The following is a 22,770-nucleotide window of genomic DNA, read 5'->3' on the forward strand; positions in this document are numbered from 1 at the left end:
TTTTTGTTTGATACAAGGAATGCGTACTATTACTTATAAGCAAAAAGGAATTTATTCTTCTTTTAAAACATTTTTTTTAAACTGAAAGATGCATACTTTTCTTATTTTCCGAATTTAGAGCCTTGCCGGATTTCCGAATGATGAATCTTGGGTACTTTACAGTCTCAAAAAAGAAATCTCTAGTTATATTTAAAAAATCATTTTCACATGCAAACTTTTGAATCTGAATTTATTTATGCAAAGTTCCCCCAATTTTAGTCATAAGTCTTCCTAATTTTTATTTTTCTAAGCTGGCAGCTATATTATTAGAAGAATATCAAGGCAAACTATGCCAATTAAGTAGGAAATAACTGATTTTTTCCTAATATTTTTTTTCTTCTGAAGAACGAATACAAAATATATATATATATATATATATATATATATATATATATATATATATATTGGAAACTAGTCGCTTAAATTGAAAGGGAAATCTACATTGCATGTAGCACGGACTTAAGGGTGATTGCTTACTTTTTTGACTCTTGTAATGTTGCGTTGTTTTTTTATTCTTTCACTGATTGATGATATTTTACCTTTTTACCTTTTCTGAGACACACATACAAATTTTTAAAAGTCTAATGCAAAAATACGTGCTTATTCATAAATGCTTTTATTACAGAGGTCAATCTTACTACGCCTGTCTTGCCGACAAAAATACCTCGTAAGTATTGTTACAGAACTTTCTTCCTTTGGGGTTGTGTGCATTTTTTTTTTTTTTTTTTTTTTTTTTTGTGGTAACTTTACAAGCCACTTTTACATGACGTAGTTATATTGTAAGCAGAAATATACATCTAAGATAGAAAAGACTACGATTAATTTTCTAACTCACATTACACGATAGAAGAATGATTCACAGAATGCTAATGGTATTTATTCATTGTGATTTAATAAGCGTTGATTGCAATTAGATTGTTTTTATTTCCTTACAAGAAGAAAAACAAGTTCTGCACTCCTAGAACAAACTCACACATATTTCAGCGTTAATTTACGTTTAATCACTCCTGAATTCAGTGTGACATTTGTTGTGGTAACGTTTGAACCCAAGAGGGAAAGTTAGCAAGTAGGATACAAAAGTTAAAATGAAATGGAAGTCATCCGGCATACTACTTGAAATGCTTGTTTATTTCTTAACATTAACTGTCTTTCACATTCATCTAAAATCTTACACGAGTTTTCCTAATACCTGCCACACTAAAGTCTCTGGACTCTTGTCCAAACACTTAGTGCGAATCACGAACTATGAAAACCCTTATTAGTGCAAAAAAATCGAGTCTGAGACAAAACTAGTTTTTCCTCCATTCTTTTAAACATTAAAAAAGCCTTTTTTTTTTACTTAGATGTATAGCTGAACAATTTTCATTGCAAATTTACACTTTACCAAGTAATATTTCTTTACTGTGGAGGGGCCGAAATCATGAACAAAATATATTGTTAACAAAAAGTATAACAACACTAAAATGGCACAAATGGAAATGATAATTTCAAAAAAGTGTTGCTAGGTTAAATGGCATTCCCTTTATTTTCAATGAAAAAAAAAAAAAAAAAACCGTAGGAATGAAAGGTCTGCGAGAAATCCCTTTAGTCGTGCCTGCTATTATTTTTATTCGGACGCACAAAGATAAACAATTTATTTGAAATCATGCAGTGCGTCTTGTTAGTACTGTAAAATCTGGTTACATCGAATATCAATACAACGAATTATTTGTCTCAACGAACTAAATTTTCGGTCCCATTTTAATTGCCACTAGATTGCTCGAGTTCAATTTCAATGAAACTCCGGTTAAAGCAAACAAAGTTAATGGTCCCTTGAAGTTCAATGTAAAGGGATTTATACAGTATTTTTTCCACTTTTTTTTTTTTTGAAAGATAACTTCATTTTGATTGCTTTTCACCAATTTTTCAAAAATCTAATCATTGATGTGAGAATGTAAATATCTCACTGTTAATTATTACAGTTGATGCTAATGATTACTAAATTATGTTGTCGATTACCAAAATTGTTAGCTCATTTTATATTAACCAGTAGTTGATTATTAAAGCTGTTGCTAGGGGCTGCTAAATTACGTTGTTGATTGCTAAAGTTGTTAGCTCATTGTTGATTAACCAATAGTTGATTATTAAAGCTGTTGCTAGAGGTTGCTAAATTACGTTGTTGATTGCTAAAGTTGATAGCCCATTGTTGATTAACCAATCGTTGATTATTAAAGTTGTAGTTAAGGATTACTAAATTACGTTGTTGATTACTAAAGTTGTTTGCTCAATGTTGATTAACCAGTTGTTGATTATTGAAGTTGTTGCTAGGGTTTACTAAATTATGTTGTTGAATCCTAAAGTTGTTAGCTCATTGTTAATTAACATATTGTAGATTATTAAAGTTGTTTGCTAATGATTACTAAATTACGTTGTTGATTGCTAAAGTTGTTAGCTCATTGTTGATTAACCTATTGTAGATTATTAAAGTTATTTGCTAATGATTACTAAATTACGTTGTTGATTGCTAAAGTTGTTAGCCCATTGTTGATTAACCAATTGTTGATTATTAAAATTGTTGCTAAGGATTACTAAATCACATTGTTGATTACTAAAGTTGTTAGCTCATTGTTTATTAACCAATTATTCCTTACAGAATGACTGACAACTCGTTTAATTTCATTTCAGTGACGGCTTGTGAGGGAGGCACTCGTTCCCACCACTTTGACAGCCACTGCTACTTTGTTCACAATGAAACGTACTCTTGGCACAGAGCTCGGCAATATTGCGAAGACAAAGGATATTCAATTGCATCCGTTCACAACACTGATGAGCTTGAGTTTTTGCTTAAATTGGTAAGAAACATGACTACAGTGCAGAATAGGGGAACATAGACGATTTAATGCATTTATCGCTGTTGGAAAGTAATCTGTGAACTAAAAAGTAATCCTCCAACTGAAACAAACAGCCAATTAAAGAACAAAACAGCTAAAATAAAATGAAATAATGCCTCTGCTAAATTCAAAAAAATAATTTAAATATAAAATAATCCAACAAATTAATACTGGGTGAATCAAAAATATTAGGTGGGATTCTTACGTGTATCTTTCTAAGAGTAAAAATGGCACAAAAATGAATATTGTTTTTTACGAACTTAAATCATTCTGAAGATGTTCTACCCCTCTACCTCTAAAAGGTCCCCATCCTAAAGATGTATACCCTCCTCTTGAATACTGAACGGTATCACACCTTAACCTTTATAATAAGTGTGCAAGTTATTATTTGTAAAGTTCAGTCATTACTCAGGCAGACAAAGTTACTGATCTGGGGGTCTTAATAAGTCAGGATTTAAAGTTTAGCCAACAGTGCAACATTGCTAGCGACAAAGCCAATAAGATGCTTGGGTTTATCAATAGATCTATTTTAAACAAATCTAAAGAAGTTCTTCTGCCCTTATATAGAAGTTTGGTAAGACCCCATTTGGAGTATGCTGTTCAGTTTTGATCTTCTTATCTTAAAAAAAGACATTAATGTATTGGAAAGGGTTCAAAGGCGGGCTACAAGGCTAATAAGTGGACTTTCCCACTTAGATTATGATTCCAGGCTCAGAAGGCTTAAAATGTACAGTCTTGAGCAAAGAAGAGACCGAGGGGACATGATTCAGCTGTTTAAATTTATTAAAACGAAAGATGTTACGGGGCTAAAGTTTAGCACTGAAAACAGGACAAGGGGTCATTGTTTTAAGCTATTTAAATCTCAGGCTAACATGGATATTAGGAAAAATTATTATTTTAGCAGGGTAGTGAAACCTTGGAACAGCTTACCGGAAGAGGTGGTAATAAGCAAAGGAGTAGACAGTTTTAAGAGGGCCATTGCATTGATCTTCACTGGGGATTGTAAATTGACTAGGACCAGTCTAGCTGGGCCCAGAGCCTGTTGCTGGTCGTCACTTTTGTATTTGTATTGTATTTCTATTTACTCTAACTCCTGATACGTTGTGGAAACTACGTAATCACAGAGGCAGTTATTGCATCGACCCAATTTTTCAGTTCCACAACATTAGCAGCTGAGGAAGTTATGAATACAGTATCCTTTACATACGAGAAAAAAAAATACATGTTGTTAGGTCTAGTGACCTGGGGCAGGGGAAGGGATCTGAAAGTGCTCTCTTTCTTGATCACCATTCGACTGACTGAATAATAAATAACCAGAGCTGCCATTCATTCAAACTTTACAACTCGTTCTATCATTCATGTTTCACCAGACAGCTGCTAGTCAAATATTCCCAAATCGGTATCCTTATGACTCAAAACAAGAGGTTCATTCGTGAATCATAAATTTATTTTTTTAAGCATCTTTTTTTTCTGCTTTTTGGATTAATTGCATCGAAATGTCATACGTTTTGAAATCATGATGCAATGGAGCATTCCCATTCACAGTAAATTTTTTCTATGGCAGTGCCAACTCATGACCAAAACAACAACTTCAATAGTAATTTTAAAAAAGAGCTATTTGATTGAAGAGCTGTAAGCTAGAATCCTAATTGCGGTATTTGTACTTATGCCTAAAAGTTACACATTCTTTGGATGTCCAGGCGGGGGGGGGGACCTCTTTTTAGACATTTAGTTTGAAAATCGGTCACCAAATTCGGTGACCAATTACATTTTGATGTAATTTTTCCTTCTTAGGTATATGAGGAACATAACTCCGGCAGTCTCCAATTATGGATCGGATTAAACTCGTTGACTTCTGATACATTTGAGTGGGAGGATGGCACACCGGTCGATTTTACCTTCTGGAATGACGGCCAGCCTAAAGACTACAAATTGAAGAAATGTGCGAATATGCACTACATAGACGGTAAGGTGACCTACCTATAAATTGAGTCAAACCATTACATTCCCCTTAAATAATAGGATATATAATTGAAGCAGGTTTTTAAAATAAGAAGCTTAAGGGCCGATTGGTGGCGTGATAATAAGGTGCTGGTCTTTTACGCCTTGTACTCGGGTTCTGACCCGAGGTAGCCAGACGGTGGATTTTCGAGATGCAGAAAATCATCAGCGCCTATGTCGTATGATCATGCGGCATATAAAAGATCCCTTGGGTATTCGTTTGGCTCTGAATTCCCTCGGCAAAATTAAATTCCTAGTGCAGTTTCGCATCAAAGAGAGTCCAAGCGCCTCCATCTGGTGGAAACTGGGCTTCAAAAACTACTTGTGTCATGCATCAGCACTTTAATGGTGGCACATGAAGACTGATATCTTGTCGGGGAGCGCACTAGGTCTGGTAGAGGCCAAAAGGCCTCTTACACAGCCCCACTGGAGAAAAAAATAATGATGTAGGTACGTACTTTTATAAGTTCATATTTTCCTTTATAATTAAGCAATACTAAAGAAAATTTGGGGTTCTTGATAGTAACATTTAGCCGAAAATTTAATCTTACTTTTCTTATATATCCATAGAATATTGAAAAAAAATGATTTTTTTTATTTATTATTTTTTTTAAACTTTCATTTTTGATTGAAAACTTTATGATAGCCATTGATTATTTCTTCAAAATTTGAAGAGTTCAGAAGGAAGTACTGTATTCTAGAAATCCTTTTTATCAGAAAATTATGCCAACCTGTTTTTACTTCTTTTTTCATCTTCCGGGTCAAAAGAAATTATTTCGTATACAAATTTATTTGATTTTCTATTCTTTATGGGTTAAATGGTGCAAAACACATTTTTTTTGGAAAACAGTTTTTTTTATGTAAGTTAGCCTGATTAAAAAATAGGTACCTTATCGCAATTAAATTTTCAGAAATTCAGTGCTGTCCTTTTCGGCCAAGTTTAACTTCTTCGATACTAAGTCATGAAAACACTTTTAAATATTATATTTTTTTTAAATGAGACGAAAACTATATATATTCAAAAATAAAAATCATCCATCTTGGATACAGTATTAACTGCCTATATAAGTAATGCATCAAATGAAAAAATGAATTCCACGAAAATTAATTTTGTTTTATTTCGCCCAATAAATTTCCTTAACTTGATCTAGTTTTCCTTGCACAGAATGTACCAAGAATTCATAAAAACTTTGAAAAGCTTTAATAGGTTAAATAGAGAGAAAAAAACACTTCGCTGGTGTAGTATCATTATGACACGGGAATGATGATGATTAAAGTTAAGGGAGTCAGTTATATCAGTAAGGATTACTGATGATAACTGAAGATTTATGATTGATGCAACTTTGTCTAACAGAATAATTTACAGGTTTTCATCGATATCACTGGTATCGACATCGGCTGTTTTCTGCCATGTCTGAAACAAATTCTCATCTAAAATTTTTATCGTTTGCTATTTTTCCGTTTATTCGCGTGTTAAATTTTTCTGTTTGGTTTACCGGATTTCTAAACAGTTGCATACAGAATGTCCTGAAAAAGACTGACTATTTTTGAAAACTTATAACAGGAAAACGGTAAATAATAATAATAACAAAAATCTTGCAGAAAATTCATGTGTTGAGTCGTAAATTCCCCCCGCCCCCCCGCAGTTCCAAATTTTAATTGAAAATTTTTCCAATAGATGGCGCTGCAGATAGTAAGCCCGTAAATCAGAAAAAAATATAGAAAATTACATCATAATAGTTCGAAAATAATGAACAAAAGAACAAAACAATCGTCGGCTGTAATCCCAAGTCGCAATCGGAGGAAAAATCGGTGAATTTCAATTGAAGGGCTCAGTGGATAAAGGTGTTAACTGACAAATCATTTGTTTTGAGAAAAACGCAGTCAAAGTTCAAAAGCTAGTATTTTTTATGCAATGGATAAAATGTTTCTCTTTTGGTAGCAAACGTTTGTTTTTTGTTTGAAATATCTATTATAAAATGATCAGCTCTGAAAAACATCAATTAATGAGTTTTTTTATCACTTTTATGTAGTTAACACCTTCATCCACTAAATTTCGGATCAAACATTTCATACCATGTCAATGGATGATGGTAATAAAATACACTAACATCTATCTGAATCACATTTTTTGAATTATAAATTTAAGAAAACATTGCAATATTCTGGGTTTAATAACCAAATAAAGTAAACAAACTTTTTTATAAGCTTTACTGTCATTTACATATCATTTCCATTTATAACAGTGCTGTAAAACCATTGATGTTCCTCTGGAACAAACTTTTGTTCCTCTTTAAGATTTTGAGCTTTTTCCTTTGCTATAGTTCCTGTTTTACCCATTTTTCTAGGAAGACGAATACTAGTATTTAGTGGACTAGCTATTTTCTTGTTTCGTAGTAAATTTACTCTTTTAAATGGTAAAGATTGATCATAACTTTCCTTATATAGATAAGATCCATATTCTTCAACCCGAATCCATCTGATCTCATCCCTAACTTTCTCTTGTGGACAATTTTTCTTCTTGTTTGTCAAATTTAACATTGTTGCAAGCATTTCAGTATGGCGGAAATGGTTTGTTATATCAATCACTTTGTTTTTTCGAGATACACCCCGGATGATATCCCCATACTGGTCTGGTACATATATCGTTTCGTGTTTTCTAAGAAACTTCTCAATTCTTCCAAAATCCCAATCTGAATCTAGATAAGTATGTTCAAATCAATTGACCACATATCTTTCTGGAAATTTGTGGTCAATTGATTTTAAATAACCTTTCAATATAAGGAACTGATAGAGGCAGATCATTGCAAAGTTTTTCTTCTCACCAGCACAAGAGTCACTCCATATTATTAAACCGTCTTTTGTTTTCAGCTCATCATCTGTTTCTATTGCCGTTAAAATTGAACTACAGACTTCTGAGCTTCCTCGATGGGATCTTCAGTCCAAGTATAAAATGTGACTTTGGCTACATTTTTGTAAATTATATGTATTCCTAGATTGTAGAACCACATCTGACGCAAGTAAAATGCTTTTGATGTTGTTAATTTTGGCAACGGTATAATCTGTTGTAAATCAACGGTAATGAAAGCAGTACCCATTATTACTTTTTGCGTATTCCCTATCAAATTTAATTGACTCGAAAGCAGCTTTGAAATTCTCTTCATATTCTTCATCATTATTCTCGGAATCACATGTGCTACATGTATCGCTACTTGGTTGTGAAAGGGACATGTTAAATTCGCTATTAAAAATACTTCTGTATGTCCACTCTTTCACAAAAAAGGTTTCTCGTTGGTGAGTTTCGTTACATCGTTCAATATATAAAGCATACATTTTTGAGATACTAAGAAGAGGGGAAAGGTATTTTCTGTGAGGATTGCTGCACCTGGAATAATGTGAACTTTCTGCTGGGAAACTGTTTATATGCTCCATTGCATATGCTTTCACATCATTTTCCACTTTGTGTGGTCTTAAACGGTGATGGCCCCTTTTATCTGGTAGTGGTGCTGACAACCCATTTGAAATACTGTTTTTTATGATATCAAGCTTTTTTCTCCCAATACCATACAAAGAGCACATAGCTGTCTTGCAAATATTTATAATTTGACAGTCAAAAGTGACATAATATTTGTATGAAGCTGCCCTACTTTTAATAGCACTTGTGCTCTGTCTTTTAATGCTATTAATTTCAGTACTATTAAAACATGTACAATTTTTAGCATTCACATCTAGCTTCTTGAATTCAGTTAGTATGGAAGTCCTGTCATCAATACTGAATTTAGACGAACACTGTAAACGACACTTAACATGGCACAGAGTACCTGTACTCACGTTCAGAAAGTACAGTAAACAAACATCAGTCAGGAGGAATCAACTCAACAGCTGTTTTCTGCCAACGTTCGAATCGAAAAGGTGCTATGAAAAACGGTGCCCTCTAGTGGATGAAGGTGTTAACATACGTAAACACTTTTAACCACTAGAAAATTTACGGTTTTATGTTAGATAACACCTTTATCATCCAGAATCTCTGGAAATACACAGAATAGGACTTTCAATGCTAGCTTATATGAAATATAATCATTTAAAACTTTCATCCATCAACAAAACTCATTTTTTTTTTAAATGTCAGTTTTTATCCACTGATCCCTTCAATTCTTTTTTGACTCACTGGCTTACTATGTGCAGCACCATCTATTGAAACATTTTTGAACTAAAATTTGGAACTCGGGGGGGGGGGGGAGAATTTAGGGTCCACCACATGAATTTTCTGCAAGAATTTGTTTTTTATCATTAACCGTTCTCCTGTTATAAATTTTTAAAAACAGTCTGTCTTTTTCAGGACACCCTGTAGTACATACCATGGATTTTTATCTCAATCTTTGAATGTAATGGCCATGTAATAAAGCGAATGTATATCTTAGATACCCTATTTTGATTTACAGCTGTATGGCAGCTTGAAAACTGTAATGTTCTAAACCATGTAATAAAGCGAATGTATATCTTAGATGCCCTATTTTGATTTACAGCTGTATGGCAGCTTGAAAACTGTAATGTTCGTCTGAGCTTCATATGTAAAAGAAGACACAACACTGCGCATACTGTTCCAGTAAAACCAACCAAGCCGGTACCACTAACTGGAAATTGTAAAAAAGGATGGGTTCCTCACCGTAAGTATATCTGATGTCTCTGCCTCGAAAGTTTCTCATCATAACATGCATACCTGGGTGATTCAAAAATACATGTAAAAAAAATTTCTCCGAGGACACCCCTCAATATTTTTAGATTTATGGACAGTAATATACTGGAAGAATTTTAGCTTCTTATTTCAACTGAAAGAGGGAGCTCAACCCCCTCCCCCAAACTTCAAAAGTATGGGAAGGGGGTTAAAAATAGATTGAACGGAAAAAGCAATGTTACACATACCATATACACTAGTAATATGCGTATACATTGCAAAAAAAATAACTATTTACAAAAAAATAAATAAAAAAACAGCTGGATAAATTGAATGTTTTTTAAATTTGTGGCATTTTTAATGCTACGGCTAATGTTAAATTACGGGTTCATCCGGCACCCTCTTAAAATTTGAGTAGGAAGCTAACACTTTTACAGCATAATACTATTAGTAAGTCTAAAAAATAGAAAGTATCCTCGACTCTAGCTGAAAAAAAAAGTTTTTTAGAACCATCCTAATGCAAAGCCGCTTCCCTGCTTAACATGCAGGTAACGTTGTTTAAAACCAGTATCTTAAAAATCAGAAGTTTTGCTGTTTTCAGTGCGGATGTGGAGGCGATGAAATACGCTTTCGTCGACCCCGCTGCTGTGTAAACTGTCTCTTCAGCTTCACACCAACAGAAACAAATTTTGTTTTCAAAACAGGCACTATTCGATGTATATTCCATCCTGGCTTGTGCTATTTGGGCCTTGTAGTACTCACTGAGAATCAGAGAAAAATTATTCTGACTTGTGCTATTTGTGCCTTGTAGTACTCATTGAGAATCAGAGTAAAATTATTCTGACTTGTGCCATTTGTGCCTTGTAGTTACTCACTGAGAATCAGAGAAAAGTGCATTTTACTCTGATTCACAGTGAGTATTACAAGGTACAAATAGCACAAGTCAGAATCGAATTAACATCGGAAAGAGAAGAAAATGATACGCAATCACCGGTGGGAATTGAACCCACGACTTCTGTACAGGACGAAATTGTTTCCACCGTTTGGTTACGGGAGGTGATTTGCTGTCCCATTTTAGGTCACAGTAAAGTAACAAATTAAGACCTTTTTTTTTTTCAAAAATTATTTTTAATGATGGGGTTAATGTAGGAAATTACAGACCGTGTTCATGAAAATGTGCACATCCAATGAGAGCGTAGAATTCTGAGTAAAACATTAGTACAGCCGGTGTAAAACCAGCATTAGTAAAAATATGGCTAAGTTTCTAGGGGAATTGAATCTTCCCCTCACTCTAACAATGATATCTTTAAATTCAAATTTTGTGATAATATATGGAAAGCGTAGTATCTTCATTTTAACTGCACTTATTCGGTTTACAATCGAAACCGAGTTAAATACCTGTAGCTTGATAATCCACAAAAAAAAAAAAAAAAAAAAAAAAAAAAGAATGATCCAAAATGTAATTATTTATTTCAATATCATTTAAACCAAGTTCTTCAAAGACATTTGTTTGCGATAGTACTCATAAATTACTATTTTACATTAATTTTTAAAAAAAGTGCTTTTCGGACCACAATAACCTCACAGTGAATGCCTCCACGGCTAAAAACGTTCTTTAAAGTCCCAAATTACAAATCTAAATCAAAATTGCTTTTAACTCGAAGTGCAGAATCCGCCTATAATTTGTCATTATGCCGCTCTAGAATTCAAACTCCGCAGCCCGGTTAAAACTTCATGAAAATCAAATCATATTCTTCAACTACTTCGCTTGCCACTAATTTTTTTGTTAGCGTACGTGAATTAGTTATGAATGAGTGTTGAACTACAGTATTAACTTTTCAGGTATTTATTCATGTAAGGTAACAAATAATACTGGTGATTATGTATTCTTTGTTTTAGGTGTTGATTTATGACTAATTAAATGGGGTAAAATATTACAAATGCTTGTTATCATATTTTTAATAATTTTAATAAAAAGGACAAAAATGAGGGTTATTTTTTTGTTTTGACTGCTTGTAAAAAAAAAAAAAAGCTGTGATTATTTTTTTTTCTTCGAACTTGCTTTTAATGGGGTTTCAAAGAATGTTGTTCTCTTGATTTCGATGTCTTTTATTATATTTTGTTTATTTTGCGTGCAATTTTTATTTGTCTTGTAAGTATTGTACGGTTGGTGCTAAAAGTAAAAGCAGGGTTTCAAAAACCAGGGCTGCAGAGTCAGTTATTTCCCCTTAAATCCACAACTCTACCAGTGCCTTGCACTGTAAAAACAATTCAGAAACGTTCCTCGAATATAATGGGCAGCTGCTGTGCCCAATTTCTGCCTGCAACATGTCTTGCAAAAAACAGGAACATTTCCCGCTAAATGTCAGCTACCTTTCTGAAATTATCCTTGAAACTTTCTGAAGAATTTGACAATCTCCCCGGTGGTTAAAACCAATTATGTCTCGGGAGCTTTTATACAAATTAGGTAGGTTTAACGTAATTGATTAGAACCTTCCTGACCTACATAGTAAAACCTACCCTGGTTTTACTGGGTAGAACAATAACACCAGAAGCATTAATGAAGCGTTACACCAGAACGATTAATGAAACTATGGCCAAAGCTAAGGCAGGATAGCACGTAGGATCTAAGTATATCCCCCGCCTGCAATTCTAGCTTTGCAAAGCTGAAGCTATACACTAAAAACGATTCAGAAACGTTCCTGGAAAATATTAGGCAGCTGATGTGCCCAATTTCAGCCAGTAACATATCTCGCAAAAACCAGGAATGTTTTCCCCTAAAACTCAGTAACCTTCTTGAAATTATCCTGAGAAATCCAAAAATTTTCCCGCTTAAAGCCCCAGTCGTGTCTCTAAAACTTTAAAGTAAGCTTAGGTAGGGATAATATGATAGCTCTGTAAGCAGTATTGCAATCATGGCCAAAGCTATGCCTTGACACTTGACACCCTAAGAGACCACCCGCACCTACCAATTGCTCGGTTTATTGGTTTCAAATCCGAGCAAGCGGATCTCTGAGGAACTTTATTTAAATACATAAAAATACAGAAAAAATGCATTATTATATGCTACAATTTTGATTTGCTCTTGACAAAAATTTTGGTAATTTAACATTAATATATGTAATAAAATAGACAAAACCAATGCATAAAAGCTTTGCAATGGTACAATTAAACATAAACTACATTAGAGAGTTGTTGCTTTACAGAAGATAACGTGTTAAAGTGGTGAAAAAAACCTGAATTTATACGGTATTAACTATTGGAAAAAGAAAAAATATGTGTATTAGTCAACGCCTTGAAACATGAAGCCTTCATTAGCCAATTGACTGAAAATCGAGTTAAGTCTGATGCGGGTATGATGTTGTGAAAAGGCAATTAATACGTTTTTATTGAGTGAAAGACTATGATTACGTCTGATATGCAAATGCGATGTTAGTGGACAGAAAAAAAATGTAATGTTCGGAGAACCTAATTCCCCGCAAGAACAATTAGTAGAATCAGAAAGGTTAAATCTGTGAAGATATTGTGGGAACACTCCATGGCCAGAAAGGAAAATTGTCTAAATCTACTTTTAATTCGGGGAGAAAAGCGAACGGTGGGGAAGAATTCGGAGACTCTACGTCCAGTATCCGCTTCATTCCACCTAAATTGCCAGTCATCTAATAGAGGAGCGACAAAGCTATGCCAGAATTGCAAGTAACGATTGCTATTCTTGCAAAGCTAAGTATTTCAAAGACTTTTTCGTTCCCTTTGGGAGCTTAAACAGTCCGGTTAACCCGTATTTGATACTAAGTCGATACATATTATAATTACTCTTAGTTAATCGTTAAACTGTGGGTTATGAATATTTTTTACAACAGAGAGAAATCTGCATTCCTGCAACTTGTAGCCACTCAGAAAACGTTTTGAAAATGATACTTGATATATCCAGGAAGAGGATAAAAACCGTTGAAATCCCAAAACGGTACACGGAAATACTCAGTAACGTTTCCGAACTTTTTGACAAGTGACTTATAACTTATTCATTCTTATTTGGGGGCTTTGTCAATCGGAACGATGCACAGATCATGATTGTGATACAACTGATATACTTATTTAAAAAAAAATTCATGCCATTGAAAAGTTTGCATTTGTGCAGCTTTTAGTAATTCAGGAAACTTTTTTTTTTTTTGCGAAGATACTTTATATTACTGCGAAATAGATGAAATCCTGTGAAAACCTGATGCGTTCCACGGAAATAATCAGAAACGTTTCGTTTTTTTTTTTTACAGAGTGCGGAGGTGGGCTGATATTGGAGAAAGTGATCCGGAGCCAGATATTGCCCTACCGACTCCGCAGTCCCGTTAAAAATTCGTGAAGATAATACAGGGTGTTCCAAAATTGACTGATACTTTTGAAAAATCAATAAATACTACATGGGCAGCGATAGAAATATATCGTCTGTAGCATTATGCTCGGCACAACAGTAAATTTTCAGACAGACAAACTTTCAAAATTAGTTACAATGTTCCTCAACAGATGGCGCTGCAGCTATTTAGAGGAGGTTGCAGGTGTGTCTGTCTGAAAATTAACTGTTTTTCCAAGCCTATTGCAAATTCACAGTGTATTTCTGTCTCTGCCCGTTTATTTTTCACTGGTTTTGCTAATGAATCAGTCATTTTTGGAAGGGAGCGATTTTGATACGTGTCACCCTGTTTAACACGTATCAAAATTATACGTGTTAAACAGGGTGACCAGTAATTAATGCGTTGAAAACAAATCTCAATTTCTCGAAAACTGTTTCGCGTATCAAGTCCAAACTTGGCGGTAAGATTTAGTGCGTTGGTGGATTTTTTTATTTTTATTTTATTTCATTTTTTTTTTATTTTTATTTATTTATTTATTTATTTATTTTTTTTTGCGTATCTCATTGAGTAGGCTTTTGTTGTTTATTTTTTCAGAGTTAATGTCGAGATATACCGTTTTTGAGTCCTTTTTCGTCGAATACCAACAGCTCAATTGTGACTTAAAGAAAGTTTGCGACTGAGTTTAAGCTTAAGACAATGAGCAGATTCACTTCTGATCGATATGTGGAAATTTTGGGAAATCAGTTTATTCCCGCATTTTAATGTGACGTGAATTTTGAAAGCACTTGGTTCATGCAAGACGGCGCACCACCTCATGGTACCAATGAAGTGCTTGATCTGCTTGAAGAGCACTTTAATGGGCGGATTTTGGCTTAAGGGTACCCAAAATCAAAACTATGGGAATTAATTGGGCACCCTTTTCTCCGAACTTGAACCCCTGCGATTCCTTTTTGTGGGGTTATATTAAAGACAACACTAGAAACCCCAAGAGCATCGATGACCTGAAAACTGCAATTCAGACAGTTATTGAAAGCATTGAAACTTCGACCCTTCAGCGAGTGATGCAGAATTTTGCTATTCGATTGCGCCATATTATAGCTAGATATGAAAGAAACAAGAAACATGTATCAAACAAATTCTCATGTATTGTACTTTGTTTTAAAATTTAAATGAATTTTTTTGAATTAGCAGTTTTAGAGAAATTAGTTTTTAACATCAGCGTGTTAATTACTGGTCACCCTGTAACTTAAAATATGTTTTTAAAAAAAAATTAGGTAAAAATAGCCGCCAAGAGGTTATAAGTGCAGAATCCGAATGTAAAAATTTTCCCTTTCAGATGATACATGTTACCTGGTTGTGGGAGCAAGACATCAAGAAAGAGCGAATTGGTCAGAAGCTGTAGCCAATTGCAATGCAAGAGGTGGTTATTTGGTTTCCATTCGGCATTACGAAGATCAAAGTAAGAGAATTTTTCTTTCGTAAATATTTCTTACTTTAAAATATTATCAAGTTAAACCGCCTAATTTAGTCTGCTCATAATTCAAAATATTCAAAGTCTTTTGACATTCTTTGATGCATGTACTATTGTAGTTCACGTATTCATCAACCATATAAATAATGGCTGATGATCGAGTAACCCGAGTTTCAACAATGGAACTCGCACCACGGCATGAGAATTTAATAATATGTTTTGGTAATGTTTAACATGCAAGGAAAAGCTTTATTATGACAAGGCTGAACTCGATCCGGTTATTTAACTGTTTTAATGGTAAGACTCTTTTCAGGGGAATGAAGAAACGAAATGAATTAACGCTATCTACTGGAGTTTAGGGTTAATCCACTGTAGTTAGGGTTAAAATTTCAACTATCAACATGTCACCAAACAGGCAATTGTTTCGTTCAAATGTGGAAACAATTTTCACCCGTCATACCATGACGAGCGATTTTCTAGTTTCAAATATGTTTATCTAGAAGTTCTGTGCTATCTACGCATTGTCCATCGTTAAAAGGACTACCATATTGAATCACACAATTGCTGTCTGACCACGGATTGTATGTATTCGGTTTACAGGCGGAAACGAACGATTCTATTAGTCTTTAGCGATGCAAGCTTTTGCAGATGTATATTAGCTTCTAAATTAAGCAGAATCTCTTTCAAATGGACTGAACACGCATGACATTTTACTTTTTCCCCTCATTCTGATAGACACGTCTTAACTGGGCGTTTGCCAATTCCATACAATCCGTGGTTGTACATTATCTGTCTTGTGTGTCGCGACTTGCCAGTGGTCACTTAAAAAGTCTAACTTTTTTTGTAGGTTACAAGATTTACTCTCTGTCCTAAATGCCGGCAACATCAGGATTCACCTGATCATATCTTGAACTGTTTAGGACTGGTGTGAAATTTATGCTTCCTCTTTGGTGTCAGACTTCATTAGGATCAATGGAATCATTGATCTGAGATTAGAGATTAAAAGCACATAATTCTCATTCTTGTAGATTAGGTGAATTTCCTTATTTTCAGAAGTATTTAAACCCAAATAGGGTTAACAATTCCGATCCCGAATCCCGCATGATATTTAGCGAGGAAAATTCCGCGGGACTGATATCAAAATCCCGCGAATTTCCAATCTCGCAAAGGTTTCCCATGCAAACGTTTCCCAATTCTTGCCGTTCATATAACGAATATTTTTGCAAGTATCATCTGAAGTTTTAATCACCTTCATGTAATTGTGCAAGAAAACCGTTATTTCTCATACGATAAAATGTAGGTTTGTCATTCAAGAATATATGTAATAAAATTAGGGTGTGTTTTTTTGAGAATGAATTGGTTTTCTTCTTCGGGGGGGGGGGGAGGTATCAGCGTTCATGCGTTCAGCAATTGCGAAAATAAGTAAAAATTGTGAGTCTTTTCTAAAACCATCACTAAATATCGAAACCCAGGAAATTGGGTTTTGGAAGAAAATGAGAAAGTTTATTACAGAGCGCAAAATGTTCTGGAGTAGCCTGAATGCAATGTTAGAACGTTTCTCTGAATGCGCTCGAAAGCTTGAACATATTAAAAGTGCACAATATTTTTATCCGAAGAAAGCAATGAAAAACCTGACATTATGTTTTACTTATTCTCTCTAACCTGTGGAAAGTGTCTGACGATGTCTGTGTAACATTGAAGTTAATGATATAAATGTGGTGGTGTTTTAAAAATTATGTTGGATGAATTAGCTGAGCAATCTTCAATATTCGGTGCGTCTCTAAAAGAGGTGACAGAAACTTGGAATTGAAAAACTGGATGAATTTTTTATTGTTTCTTTATTTTTAAAATTGTTTCTTTACTCTTAAAAGCTACCTCTACTTTTACTAGTTAGACGCAAAGTTAGCGAAATTATTCAAAATTATTTGCTGAGACTGCTACCCAATCAGCTGTATTCATCCCTTGCTGTAACGAATCAATTGCACTCATCTAGTGCAATGTTCAACGTTAATGAAGCAAGTTAAATTGGATCGCGAAATACAAAAACCAAACAAATACCGTTTTTGACCGAAATTTGAAACTCATGAGCAAAAACCCCTAACATAACCGCCATAAGAAAAAAATAAATTTGAAAAAATAGTGAAATTTTATGGGGCCTTTTGCTAAATGTCCAACATTATTTAATCTGGCTTTTACATCAAGCCGCGCGATTGTTTGCGAAAAACTCTTTTCCCATTCCATGGAGTGATGCTTTGAACTTGTTTAAAGTTGACTTTTGCGTATCAAACGATAGTCGCTGATTGAGACTTGACTTTGTAATACTCTACAATTGGTTTGGTATATACGGAATTCGTAATAACAACTGATTTATCTAACAAAGGCCGCCCTTCTTAAAAATCGCAACTTTTTCTATTGGACATAAAAATTTTGGAAGAATAAAATCAACCTCGCGAGATTGGCTCCTTACGATCCCGAAATCCCGCGGGATTGAGATTGGTGATAAATTTGAAGTCAAAATAACAAAGTCTTCCGGCAAAATTTAAATCTATCTAATATTAAAAATTCTTGGCGTTAAAAACTAGTTCAATTCAGATTAATTAGAAACTGCAGGAGTAGATCTAGTTCTAATCAAGTTGAAAGTTCCAAACGAATTTCGTGTTACGCTGAAAAGTTCGTTCTTTCGATTAGTATAAGTATATGTTATTTTTAAAGTCTCAAGGAACTATGTTTTTTCACTCTCTTTAGTAATTTAATTATAAGACCATCATCTGTAATTTTCACTTTTTAAATGAATGTGTAATTCACGATTCTCATTATTTGTATTGTGTTTTAACTGACCCCTGTCACTGTTTCAACCACTCCAGACAAAGCACCGATTGAAATAAATAATGGGATTTTTTTTTGACTTGCCTCTAGATACATTCTTTGTAATGCCGATAACGTCAATGTAAGTTATCTATTTGTAGTTATATAGCTACTAGCGGTACCCACACGGCTTTGCCCGTAGTAAAAGATTGAAAGATCATTTGGTGCACCTGCATATTTACAAATAATGGATGCTGAATTTCTCGCCAAATTGGCTGAGTTAATTTGCTCGCCCATGTTATGGTAATTTGCTCGTCCACGTTATGATACTTTACTCGTCCATGTTACGATAATTTGCTTGGTAAAATGTTCTTTCAATTGAAACAGAAAAAGAACAAAATCGAATTTTCCAAAAATCGCTTCGAGCTGCTCCCTTCTATGCTACAAACTAATTCTGCACCAAATTTCATGAAAATCGGCCGAACATTCTAGTCGCTATGCGCATAACAGACGTACAGACTTTCAGTTTCATTATTACTAAAGATGAAGATAAAGATAAAGACGGTTTATTTTAAGTACATTATTCAATACGTTTGCTGTTAAATTGTTGTCACAGAGGTTCTAAAAAATAGTTCAAACGTCAACAGTCTCCTCGTTATATGTTATTTCTTTAACCTTTCAGTTACATGCAAATTTAAAACTTTCCACTCATCAAAATGTTTTTTCCACGCAGCGTTCCTAGCGTACTTGCTGCAAGACCTTAAAGACGATGCGTGGATAGGTCTGGTTGACGTCATAGTAAGTGGAGCATACTATTGGATCGACAATTCAGAGCTAATTTACACTAATTGGGCACCAGGAGAGCCATCTTTCAAAGCTATGAAGGTTGGTAAGATTGAATTCAGTTCAAAAATGTAAAAAGGTCTCTCTCTCTCTCTCTCTCTCTCTTAGTTTGTGCATATTTTACTTTTTGCATATTTTAGCAATCTCAAAAAAGTCACGTAAATTACATGCGCTAATTTTACTTTGTAGGAGAATTGCGTGAAAATGGTTTACAATGACCGTAAGAGTGGTGTGTGGAAAGATGATAACTGCAGCAAAAAGCTTCCTTATATCTGCTACATGAGAAAAGGTATGATTTTAGCATTGAATACAAAGCTTGTTTTTGATTCTCATTTCATGTTCAATTCAAATATTGATATAATGAGGCAGATAAAGCTTATTAGAGAACTACAGATTTCACAACATACGTCAATTCATTTTTTAATTTTTTTTACACTTCTATTTATTGTATTTTATGGGCGGATTTTAGTAAAGGGCATTTTTATAATTCAATGGATCTTCTGGAATGATGTGGTGTCAAGATTTGCGACATCTTGTCGCAACCACGTTACCGTAATTCTGCCTACTGTTGCGATTGCGGACATTTCTTTCTGCATAGATCGTTCGTACTGTGATGATTTTTTCATGCAATATGGAAAATCTTGAAATCTAGAAAATCTCCCATCCGGGTGAAAATTGCTTCTAGAATTGAACGAAGCGATTGCCTGTTTGGTGATATTTTGATGGTTGAAATTTGAATCCCAACTCCAATGGATTAACCTTAAACTCCAGTAGATAGCGTTCACTGTTGACCATTTTTTCGCTTCCTCATTCCCTTGAAATGACACAGTCTTACCAGTAAAACAGTTAAGTGACCGGATCCATTTAAGTCTTGTCGAAATAAAGCATTTCCCTACATGTGAAACATTGCCCAATATATTATGAAATTATCATGCTATGAGGCGAAAGTCATTGTTGATGACGTCAGAGAGTTCTTCGATCAGTTAATTCGCTATTATATACGTGTATGAAGATATTTCGTTTCATTGGTGATGTTTTGTACATTATTTAGATCGAATAATAACGCTGAAAAAGTAACCTGAAGTTTAAACAAAATAGTAACCTTAATAAACACAGAGTAATCACCTCGCTGAAACTTTTGATTGCGATCCCTTTAATTTGTCAAAAACTATTTCAAGTTATTTTTCAAAAAAAAAAAAAAAGATTTAAAAAATAACGATAGCTGGAGTACTTTGCGATTCTAATTCCTTCTATTACAGATCCAAAACTACCAGATCCAGGTTACCAGCGTGGTATTGGCTGCTTGCATCCAGAGGGATGGCTTCGCCTAGACACACAATGTTTTAAATTATTCACAGCTCCCCTTTTGTCGTGGGTAGAAGCGGAGCGTAACTGTAGAAGACATGGCGCTCATCTCATCTCCGTGAGTGACTTTTCTGTGCAAACTGTTGCAGCTTTTCTGGGAGCAGAAATCCATAGCAGCATATGGACTGGACTTCAGTATCATGTAAGTTCTAGTGGAGTGTCGACTGAATTTACTTTTGGAAGACTCTCAAAAAAGAAAACTGGTCCGATTTTCAAATATTTAACTCGTATATTCAGTAAATTACCGCCCATTAGCAAGGGCTAAAGCAGAAATACATAAAATACACCACCAGCTCAGTCATTTCCAACCGAGGACTGCAGTTTCGTGCTCATTAGCACGCATCAGGCCGGCATAGGAAAGTGACTGAGCTGGAAATGAAAAACCTCTTAAGAAAGCCTAACAAACAGAGTGTTTGTTTAGCACTCTTGGCTTTCTTAAGAGGTTTTCATGTATTTAACTCGTGCTTTTGCAATGAATTCCCAGTCAGGTCATATGAGTACAGCGAAGAAATTGAAGGCCATTGGTTTTCTAGCTGAATAAAGCAACAAAATTCATTCATGATCTTGATGAATTCTTATAGGTACATTACGATGGTTCAAAAATACATGTAAAAAATACTCCTAGATAACGGGACACCCCTCAATATTTTTAGACTTGTGGATAGTAATATACTAGGAGAATTTTAGCTTCCTATTTCAACTGAAAGAGGGTGCTCAACCTCCTCCCCCTAACTTCATGCCTATGGGGAGGGGAGTTAAAAAAATACATTGAACTGAAAAAAAAAAAAAACACGAGCAATATGCATATACATTGCAATAAAACAATTATTTACAAAAAAAAAAAAAAGCTGAGGAAATTGTTTCTAAATTTGTGACATTTTTTATGCTTCGTCTAATGTTAAATGTAGGGGTCATTGAGCACCCTCTTAAAATTTGAGTCAGAAGCTAAAACTTTTACAGCATAATACTATTAGTAAGTGTAAAAGAAAATAGGGGATGTCCTGGACTCTAGATAAAAAGGTTTTATTGAACCATCCTAAAGTACATAGATGATGTAATCCTAAATTACTAATAACACAATTTTTCGGTATCATATTGAATTCATATACTTTCGGTCACCTATGAAGCCTAAGATTTGAACCGAAAAATCCTTGTCAGTCGGTCACCGATGGTTGTTGTTTCCTAAACGGGATCTTCGATGTCAGTCTCCAGTGAGTGACGTGGCAATTTGGCAATGAATGCAATGAAGGACTAAAATTATAAAATGCGTATGTGCTGACGAAAAAAAAAATTGTAATTACAAAGACAAAAATATTGCTTGCATTCGTGTCTTCGGCATTTAATATTTGAATTATAATTCATCTAGAAATAACTTTAGGTCCATACTATCTATTTAATTTGTTAGAGTATAGTGGGTGACTAATTTATACTTTATTAAAGTCGATCAACAGTCCTCTACTTATGGACATATCTCCGTTCGATTGAATTGCTTACTAATTAGATGCTGCTAAGTAATTACACTTTGCTTCTTGACTCGAAATAGTTGAGACATAGAAAACTTCTTTTCCGAAGCCTCCCCCTTTTAGCGGAAAGGGAAATCTTTTTCTTTTTCGCATTTTTATGCGGGATAGATCTAAAGCTTACTTCGCAATCGTCCTCAAGACGATTGTCTGTGGCCTTCACTTTTCGATTGAAAATTTTCATGGTTTCTACGTCCTTTAGGATATCTTCGACCCTCATACTTTTTGGTCTTCCCTTCAGTCAGTTGCACGAAGTTTTGACATTTGACTGTAGTTATGTCTCGTCTCTCGATATGACTGAGTCAAGATAATCACATAATCGTCGTGCTTCAACAAATCTCACTGTTTTTTTTCTTTTCTTTTCTTTTCTTTCTTTCTTTCTTTTTTTTTCTTTGTTTTGTTTGTTTTTTAATCAGTATTTTAAAGGGGAAGATTTACAAATATGATTTTTTTTTTCTTTTGTTTCTAGAGATCACTAAAGATCGAAAACACATATTATCAGAATATTCTGCTTCCCAGAGAGCAACCTACAGGCCCTTCTTGTATCCTAGATGACTGTTGAAATGATAAATTTCTGTTTTTTTTTCTTTTCTTTTTTTTTCTTTTTTTTTTGTTTTGTTTGTTTTTTAATCAGTATTTAAAAGGGGAAAATTTACAAATATGATATTTTTTTTTCTTTTGTTTCTAGAGATCACTTAAGATCGAAAGCACATATAATCAGAATATTCTGCTTCCCAGAGAGCAACCTACTGGCCCTTCTTGTATCCTAGATGACTGTTGAAATGATAAATTTCAGTTTTTTTTTTTTTTTAATCAGTATTTAAAAAGGGAAAAC

At 34.2% G+C, this 22,770-nt stretch overlaps 1 protein-coding gene across 1 annotated transcript in view; it reads left to right on the forward strand.

Moving 5' to 3' along the window:
* Nucleotides 1–22,770, forward strand: part of LOC129227526 (macrophage mannose receptor 1-like) — a 147,018-nt gene that overhangs the window by 109,566 nt on the left and 14,682 nt on the right. The window contains exons 11-18 of the mRNA XM_054862101.1: nt 665–706; nt 2,704–2,870; nt 4,704–4,875; nt 9,437–9,577; nt 15,268–15,390; nt 18,941–19,092; nt 19,240–19,339; nt 20,310–20,557. Of these exons, the coding sequence (XP_054718076.1) occupies nt 665–706; nt 2,704–2,870; nt 4,704–4,875; nt 9,437–9,577; nt 15,268–15,390; nt 18,941–19,092; nt 19,240–19,339; nt 20,310–20,557 (1,145 nt within the window). The remainder of the gene's footprint in view (nt 1–664; nt 707–2,703; nt 2,871–4,703; nt 4,876–9,436; nt 9,578–15,267; nt 15,391–18,940; nt 19,093–19,239; nt 19,340–20,309; nt 20,558–22,770) is intronic.

Source organism: Uloborus diversus, chromosome 8, assembly GCF_026930045.1.
Source record: "Uloborus diversus isolate 005 chromosome 8, Udiv.v.3.1, whole genome shotgun sequence".
Taxonomy (NCBI): Eukaryota; Metazoa; Arthropoda; class Arachnida; order Araneae; family Uloboridae; genus Uloborus; species Uloborus diversus.